This window comes from Antedon mediterranea, chromosome 4 (genome assembly GCF_964355755.1).
Source record: "Antedon mediterranea chromosome 4, ecAntMedi1.1, whole genome shotgun sequence".
NCBI lineage: Eukaryota > Metazoa > Echinodermata > Crinoidea > Comatulida > Antedonidae > Antedon > Antedon mediterranea.
In genome coordinates this window covers 33,383,992-33,393,723 of record NC_092673.1, presented here as the reverse complement: position 1 = coordinate 33,393,723, position 9,732 = coordinate 33,383,992, and the positions used below count along the sequence as shown (strand labels likewise).

At 35.1% G+C, this 9,732-nt stretch overlaps 1 protein-coding gene across 17 annotated transcripts in view; it reads left to right on the top strand.

Annotated features, from left to right (window-relative positions):
- Positions 1-4,470: 4,470 nt before the first annotated feature.
- Positions 4,471-9,732, top strand: part of LOC140047359 (voltage-dependent calcium channel type A subunit alpha-1-like) — a 131,026-nt gene continuing 125,764 nt past the window's right edge. For 2 of the 17 annotated variants that reach the window (XM_072092331.1, XM_072092329.1), the window contains exon 1: positions 7,312-8,133. In XM_072092331.1, coding sequence (XP_071948432.1) covers positions 8,130-8,133 — 4 coding nt within the window. In that variant the 5' untranslated portion in view covers positions 7,312-8,129. Of the gene's footprint in view, positions 4,580-7,311; positions 8,134-9,732 lie in introns of those variants that run through there. The other 15 variants (XM_072092321.1, XM_072092333.1, XM_072092320.1 and 12 more) reach the window with 12 other exon arrangements.

Here is a 9,732-nt window from a genome sequence, read left to right as displayed (position 1 = left end):
TTGCTGATTATTGTTACGAACGATTGTTACGAACGATAGCGTCGACTAAGCCTAACGCCGACATGAAAACAGGCTTTACACTCGACGATTGTAACGTTAATTACGTGTGAACTGGCTCACACTGGACGGTCGTAACGTTAATTACGTGCGAACTGGTTCACACGAGGCCTAGACGTTTTTACGTTAACGTACGTGTGAACTGGTTCACACTAGCCTTTTTTACGTTAACTCGTGAACTGATTCACACTACCCGTTTTTACTTCAATAACGTTTGAACTGGTTCACACTATCCGTTTTTACGTTAATAACATTTGAACGGGTAACGTTAATAACGAAGATTGTCCACACGTTTTCTTTTACTGTATGAGATCGGTGGAAACATGTAAGAAGAAATGTCCACGCTGTTCCTTGGAATTAACTAAACAAATTGATGGATTCCTTGAGAACAACTCGTGTGTACAGCCGGTGTGTTTCATTTAAACCTTGTTCACAATGAAGAAATGTTTCCGCCAAGACTATGGCATGCAGAACGTACATAAAACCTGGTTCCCATTAGAAAATAAAAAATCCTGCCGCATCGCAACGTACGACGCAACATACGAATATACCGTTATGTCAATTTCGCATCCACCTCTTTCTAGAAGTTGAATCGTCACTGTTTCGACACACGCAAAGAAGATTCACATTTTATGTTTACGAAAAATGTATCATGCCGTTGCCGCTTTAGTTTGTGTAATAAATGGGACAAGCTACGCGGTATTCGGCGTAATTTAGAGTTTGTGTAATAAATGGGACAATATATTCGGAAAACGTCTACCATCTCTACGCAAATTTTCCGCTGATGAAATTCGAATGACACGCGACTCTGTTTAGACTGAACTTTCCACATGTGTAATAAATTGGAAAAGCACACGGTATTCCGCTTACCGTTTACCGCTCATCTGTTAGGTCGGTTCCAACGCATTCAAATCTGCTCTACTACTGTGGCGTTCTGATTGGTGGGTTGTGCTGGCGTTTGTGGATTTTTCAACAAGTGACAAGCATGGAATACCAGATGTTGTCTATTATCATGTAATGATGTTTTTAGTTACGCAAATCACAAACCAAACAAGTCAATGACGATACTGCAATTCTACCGGTAGGAAATATTAAATACAGTCAGTTAGTGTTATGGCCATCGGTATTTTACAAGTGAAATAAAAACAGAATTAGGAATACTTCTCATATCAAAGGTAAGGATTAAAAGTTTGGAACAACTTACCATTATCAAAAATATTCCAATTTAGAAAATATTTTCGTTAAAAAGACTCATTACCTCATAGCAATCTGTAGAAAAAAGGTATAGAACTAAAACGTTTTCAAAACAGCTTACTGGTATAATATCTGACTAGAGTGTGGTCGGTACTATTCTTTGAATTTGTTTGTTGTTGTATTTGTTGTAACCAAATATAACCAGATATTACAACGAGGGAAGATTTTAAATTACAATTTAACTCTTCCCTATTTGTAATATCAATGCAATTCAGTACTTTCTACGATTTTATTTTTTTATTAAACAAAGAATACAAGAAAGAGTTATTATAACTGTTATTATCAAGATAGAGATAGTGGACAGATAGAGATAGTGGACAGATAGAGATAGTGGACAGATAGAGATAGTGGACAGATAGAGATAGCGGACAGATAGAGATAGTGGACAGATAGAGATAGCGGACAGATAGAGATAGTGGACAGATAGAGATAGCGGACAGATAGAGATAGTGGACAGATAGAGATAGCGGACAGATAGAGATAGTGGACAGATAGAGATAGCGGACAGATAGAGATAGTGAACAGATAGAGATAGTGGACAGATAGAGATAGTGGACAGATAGAGATAGTGGACAGATAGAGATAGTGGACAGATAGAGATAGTGGACAGATAGAGATAGTGGACAGATAGAGATAGTGGACAGATAGAGATAGTGGACAGATAGAGATAGTGGACAGATAGAGATAGTGGACAGATAGAGATAGTGGACAGATAGAGATAGTGGACAGATAGAGATAGCGGACAGATAGAGATAGCGGACAGATAGAGATAGCGGACAGATAGAGATAGGGGACAGATAGGGATAGTGGACAGATAGAGATAGTGGCCAGATAGAGATAGTGGCCAGATAGCGATAGTGGACAGATAGAGATAGTGGACAGATAGAGATAGTGGACAGATAGAGATAGTGGACAGATAGAGATAGTGGACAGATAGAGATATTGGACAGATAGAGATAGTGGACAGATAGAGATAGTGGACAGATAGAGATAGTGGACAGATAGAGATAGTGGACAGATAGAGATAGTGGACAGTGGAAATACACTTTTACTTTCAGAATTATCTATTGACAAATGGAGAAATATAAATTGGACGAAACCACGTAAGACCAAACAAAAAGAGTTGATAATAAGTTTTAAATAAAGATAAAAGATGAAGATGAATAATATATTATAAGTTATCACAACGCTCGAAAAGAAGCTCATGTTCTTCTTTTGTTAAAACTCTTGTGGGCGTCTTTTTTAGATGGGCTTCTTTCCGAGAATACTTTTGCAAACAAAAGAGGAAGGCTTCTTTTCGAGATGGTCTAAACATATTGATTCTTAGTATTATCAATACTCGTTGTTAAGCTGTTTTATAGCGAAATTTACGTAGGCCTATTTTTATTGACAAATTTACATATCCTCTCAGAAAATAGAATTCCGAAGTAGATAAATAGTGAAATAATTAACTAATTGTTATGCTTATTAGACCTAGCAACTGTTTCTGTTCCATTGGTAATTTACATACCATAGTATTATACAGACCAGGTAAGGCGGCAGCTTCGTTATATTTTATCCTAAGTTGCGGTAGCTTGCCATGCTCGCCTTATGGACTGGAGTATATGATTTATTAGTTGCTATATTGTTGTAGCAAGGAACATTTAAGAAGTTAAGCATATTTCTATACGTTTTCTTCGTGATGCTTAGCGGATACTAAGGTCACGGTTGTACCCACACCGTTCGTGATTTAAATTTGAATTTAATTCAGCCTACGTGTGACAAGGACAATAAATAATAATAATAGTGTACAATTCAAAGCAATATCCAATATTCCTAAATTATACTGGTATCAACCTAAATACTCATTGAATTTTATGCATTTATGCATCAATATTTAATCTAAATTACATATATTGTTCAGTAACTGTTTTTCTATAATTATTGTGTTAATAAGCTATTATACGTTTAAATGACTCAGATATTGATAGTCGTGTGTAAATACGATTGTAAAAGTGACGCAGTGTACAGATTTTGAAACCTAATCAATGTGAACAAGTGACTATTGATTCGGGTACGGTACCTTCTGATATTTCGAATTACATTTCCTTTGAAAAAGATAAAAGAAAAAAAGATGGGAGAGATAAAAAATAACCACAAATTAATATAAAAATGGTAAGAATCTCTGAAAAAAGTTATTTATGATTTTATGGATTTTGTGGCCGTATTCACATACACTTAAGTGAAATATTTCCTTTTTAAGTCATCAAACTTCAATAATTTCTCTGGTATTCACTTCATAACCCCCATAAGAGACTTTTATTTTAATTTACGGGTGCTCCATTGGCCTAGTGCCTGCGGCACATAAGAAACGGAAGCGCGTTGTGATTGTGACGCAATTTTGACGCGTGCGTACAACTATATCATTTTCATCAACGTTTAAACGCACATTGAACCTGTTTGTACATGTCATACATATTGTAACAAGATAAAGTGATATTTGAATAAAGTAATGTCCTTTTTAATAGCCACTTACTCTAAAGAATGACCTCGACTCGTTCAATATGCCATTCATTCTATCCTTGCAATATCATCAAACACCGTACGCTAAAATCTCGACAAACAGCGTTATGTTTAAACACCTTGTTGTGCAGTATTTGCTATTTATACATCATCACGATTATTCTTTTGTTCTGTTAAATGACATTGCAAATTTAGATTATTTTAGTAAAAGTCTGTTAATAATAGTAATATTTTGAGTAACACGTGCTGTATATTGTCTTTATGCCTACACACTGTTTACCAATAGTCGTCGTACCACCATCATTTTCCCGTTTCTTTGAATAAATATTTTGTAAAATAATACAGTAGTGATTCTATATTTATAAATCAGTTTTTACTATAAAACATAGTGATTTAATCAAGCACTATCTAATGAGAAGCTTCCAGTACGTAGTTCAAATCATATGACTCAGAAAAATATATCTGAATGAAGGTAGAGAGTATTCATGTTTGTCTTGTTAAATATATACTATTGTATGGCTTAATTGACTTGTTTTAATGGCCGATAAAACAGAAAATGGTTGGTTCGAATCCCAATGCTGTACGACTGGAGTTCTACATTTCCTAAATTAATTTTAAACCGAAAGTTTAATCTATTTAAATTTTCATTTTTTAAAGGAAATATATGAAAACCTGTTTCAATCTATATTCCGTAATGTAGTCCTGTTTAAAGTGAATAATGCCTGGATAATACCACCATTGGAATCATAACCTATTAATAATAAAGGTAAGTCGTTTTCCTTATCTTGAAAAGTTTTCTGTTAAAGGTTGATACCGGGCATAAAGTTTTATTATAAAATATAACACTTTTCAACAACATTGATGATAACCCAACTTATTTATCGGCAGGCTTATTTTGCATACACTCCTTCTACTCTTTCTACTCCTTCTACTCCTTCTACTTTACCATTGACGGAGAAAAATAAGCAGAGGGGGTGGGGGGGGGGGAGTTGTTAGCAATGCTGTTGCAAATGTTTACCTTTCATAATAAGCAATATAAATTTTAAACCCGGAGATCACCTTTAAAGCATCAAATATAAGAACAGTAAAGCCCGAATACGGTAGTGATTTGCCCAAATATAATGGTGACATGACATCATCATGTCCATATATGGGCACATCACATTTTGTTGTCGCATAAAAAATTTGATAGTGTAGACGGACCTTTACACTTACAAAGTTCTTTATTTCTACCGACGGTTTTATTTCTCTGTGTTATGATAGCTATGCTGTTGATGCTGAATCAAACGCACTACCCTCCAACATTAGTCAATTAGTATACAGTGTAATTAACACTTGTATATAGGCTATAGGCAAATTTCTAATTACAGGGTCACACGTGACATTCCTTTCATCATGAAGCTGAAAAATACAAAATACATTGCTGATGTCTTCAGAAATGTTGATAATCGGCCAAAAAACTCTAAACCAATCTGAAAACCCTTTGATAAATTATATATGTTGGGCTAACACCGATGTTTTTGACAACGAATTTCCTCAAAAAGCACTTAAATTTTGTCAGCTAGCCTATATTAAGCTCTTTATACACTATCAAACCTTATGTGACTCGACAACAAAATGTATGTGCCCATATATGGACATGTAAATATTATGTGTGTATTGTTTTGCTTGTGTTTTTCTGCCAAGAAAACAATTATCATTATGCTATGTATGAATAACCTAATAAATCGAATCTGAATCTGAATCTGAATCTGATAATGTCATATCACTACCATATTTGGGCATATCACCATCATAATTGGGCACATCACACTAGTTTGATAGTGTAAACAGAGCATTATTTTTTAGAGTTATTATTATTTTGAGGTTAGAATAAGACGAAATCGTGAGTAGGCCGGTTTTAAATTACCACTAGCACTTCAATCCACTCTAAACAAAAGAACCTCTCAACAAATTTACTGTGATCAGAAAATCAAATTTTATTGTCGATTGGAAAAATTCCGTTAACATAAACGATATATACCACTAATAATGGCTATAAAGCAACTAAATTATGCAAACAAAATGCATAATTAAGAAGAAAGCAATGCACTTTAATTTTTAATTAAAACAATTTTTTCATAGTCAATAATACAAAATTATAATACTGTACATATACTCTATTTTGGTTAAAATCGCGCGCATATCATTAAAATGTTAATTTATAGGCCTAATATGCAAATGATGCGAATTTTAATGAAAGTGTGAACACAGCGTTATGTGGAAATGGTTGTTTTTTAAAAGTATAAAATAGATTGTTGATAAACCGTATGTGTTAATCTTACAATCTGTTCACACCTTATTGTCTATCTTGTCAGTTTTGTGACGTAATCACTTTATTCGTATTGTTCAGCGATGACGTTTCAAAATCTATTTACTATAACTGTTGTCACTAATGATAGACCTGCCGCGTGCAACGTTGTTTTTCTTATTTTTAAGATATAACAATGATGATAATTGTTTTCAATATCTTGGATTTATATTTTATTATTTTATTATCAGTAATTGCATCATGACAAGCAGTAACGGTGAGTTTACGTAACGTTCGTTTACGTAACGTTCATTTACGTTCATTTTGTAGGCTGGGAGTCTTTTTCCGACATTGTCAAATGTACTCTATGGGATAGTATCAGAATATTAGCTTTTAATTAACACATTTAGGCTTATTTCATCTTTTAATACGTAATACGCATCACACGGATTAAATCATGCTTTTAGTGTAGCTTCGCACAATCATTTTTTGGGAGATGCCCTCCAACACATAGTTAGTTACACATGCACGATTTTTTACGACGCACCACGCGATTATGTGGCCATTGAGTCTAAAAGTCACTCTGTGCATGCTCGTAATATATCTCTGAGACTGATGTTTCGACTAGACAGATGCGCAATCGCGAGGCGCGTCGTAAAAACGAAATTTTCTCTTGAGCAACACCGACGCGCGTGTAAAATGCTGTACTATATCATCGGATTGTGAACGCACCATGGTCATTTGAACGCGCGCGTAAAAGTCTCTTCGTTCGTAGTGTCAAAACTAAAATATGACCGTTTCATATTGCTCTCAATATCGTTTTAGTGCTGACTAGTAACGTTTTAAAATTATTATCATCATTTTAGGGTATCTACATTTCAATAGTGTTAAAATGTAATTCGTTTTTATTAGAGTTGTAGCCTATTATTTTAGATGGCATAGAGGCAATATACACTTATATATTTTCAAATAACTTTCCGTTGGCAAAATCTAGAAATGCATTTATTTTCGTTTATACTGAATATGCATCTACATGATCATGCGCGCGTCAGCATCATGTATACCATTACACTGCCCTCATACGCCAGGTTATAAATACAGTCTATGGAGTCGCTGTAGGCTGTAATATTATTACTTCATACTTTACGTCGACGTAGGAACAACGCACGTGACTTGACCAATCAGGACACTTTAGATGGTCCTTCGCGTCGTCGTGATAGGACGTGTTCTTCTTACGTCCTTGCATTGCGTCCAACCGTCAGCCAGCTTTAAATTATGAAAGTTCATAGACACATACATGTACAATTCTCTTTAATTAAAACCCTGAAATAAGTTTTTAGTTTGAGGGAGCGACTTAGAGGAGAAGGATGCTGAGAACTTAAAAATCGTATATGTGCTTCGATTCTGATAGTTCATGGTAAAATATAAAAAAAAAATAGAATTACGCTCATTGCGACTGCTTGGTGAACTTTGACATTATTAGATCACCTGAAAAAGATCCAATGTTAAACTTCCACGTTTTTGCCTAATTAATCTGCTAAAATACAAAATCCAACACAGTAGGCCTATTACTAAAGACCGTATACATACATGGCGCGTTACGCGTACTCGAAGCGTACGCACTTGGTGTGTGATGTAGACCTACGTATACGCAATCGATATATCGTATATACTATATAAAAAAAACCCTATTGATTATGCCTTGTCATGACTGCCTCAACCTTCAATCTATTGAAAATCAGTAGAAAAATGACAAATATGATTTTTTTAATGCCCGAGGGTTATTGATTATTTTGGTACGGTGTTGAATAGGCTTTGATATGCAGATACGGTCCAGAATCGGTTATCCCCCTATTATGAAGGCCCTTTCATGCGTAACGAAATCTAAAAAGAGAAAAGCCACAGTTGACACCAACAGAGTACAATCCAGCCCGTTCGCGATGCTGACTCACAAAACTACTATCATATAATTCTGGATCTTATATATTCGGACATATTTACATAGCCATAGAGTCAAGTCTTCGACATGGGTAAGTATAAACTTATTTTAGATAAGATGTTCACTTACCAGGGTCCGACTGACAGTATGGACCCTACCGCTGTATAAGTTCTACATGGATTTCCGATTGTCACTGTCCCGTACGTGTTAATTGTTTGGCATTATTAATCCGTCGAATTATCTTATAATAGAATATATTTCTATATAACCTGCGTCCGATAGGCCTATATAAGACGAATCTTACCATATCCGTCCGTACGTACGAACGTCAATTATGCAGAATTACATAGTTTACAGTGCTAATGGTCTATATAATGTTCGCATGTCGCTTATAATAATGCATCATGATATTACTGATGTCTACAGTACCTGCGCTGCTAATATGTTGGAATTCGACGTAGGCCTATCAGATATAAATACAGGAATTATAATTAATGGTTCTAGTATTATTCATGCCTCGAACCTTGCGTGTTATGGTATGCAATCTGGCATGCGAATACCGTTCAGTTATTGGCTATATTAAATATCATGACATTTTGCGCAAAATTTAATTATCACCGGGCATACAAATAAACATACAAGTGGGTTTTAAATCACCACTGAATAATATGTTATACTACCCTAAAACTCTATATTATAAATTCATAATGTTCAAAATATTATTTACAAATGTAGTAGAGCGTAACAGTAATAGTTTCCTATACTATGACGATTTAGTCAGAGCGTAAAACTCACTATATATTAATAATAAATACATACATTTGTTTTTGCACGTGACTGATTGAATGAACGTACCTACAGTAATATATTTCTGCTATGTGAGGCACACAGAAAAGTGATTTCTCCATTTTGATGTGATAATAGTACAGTAGGCATAATAAGTTATTCTTGTTATCCTCTTATTATTCTTTAATGGCCACCACTCCAGAAGGTCAAAATGTTGGTATGAAACATTTATGCAAACTTACGCGATCGTTGAAAGCGCACATAACCTCACGCGCGCGTTGAAACGTTGATAAAAACATATTTGTACGCGCGCGTCCGCGTCAACTTTGTGACTTTACTACGTCACTGATCGTACCATGTTGCAAGAGTGGGATGTGCTTACCTTTATGCAAACCCCTCATAAGTTTCACTATACCTAATGTACAGGAACAGTGTTTGCCATTTTAAATCTAGTGTTGCTTGGCCTTTATGCAAAACTAAACGACTGAATTGATTTTGTCTTAACCTGTACAACTCACGAGCCTTAATATTACAAGGAATTGATCCCAGAATAATCATTAATAGTTAATGAGTGTAAGCGGATGTCACATTCCATAGATCGTCAATATCTGTTGACAGTATATAGTATCGTAGGTCAAGAAAATGTGAATACAATCCATAATATGATATAGAATATAATAGTAGGCTCACCCCTATTAGAGGACACCTTCAGGACCAAGCAAAGTGTCCACTTATTAGGGATATCAGCTGAATAGAGATGATTAATGTTGAACCTTTTTATTGGGACACCTTCAGGACCCAACAAAGTGTTCCCTCATTTAAGCGTGATTCCCACTAGCGACGCAACGGAACGCAACGACGCATTGACGCAAAGTGCTGTATTGCGTAATCACAAGTGGGAACC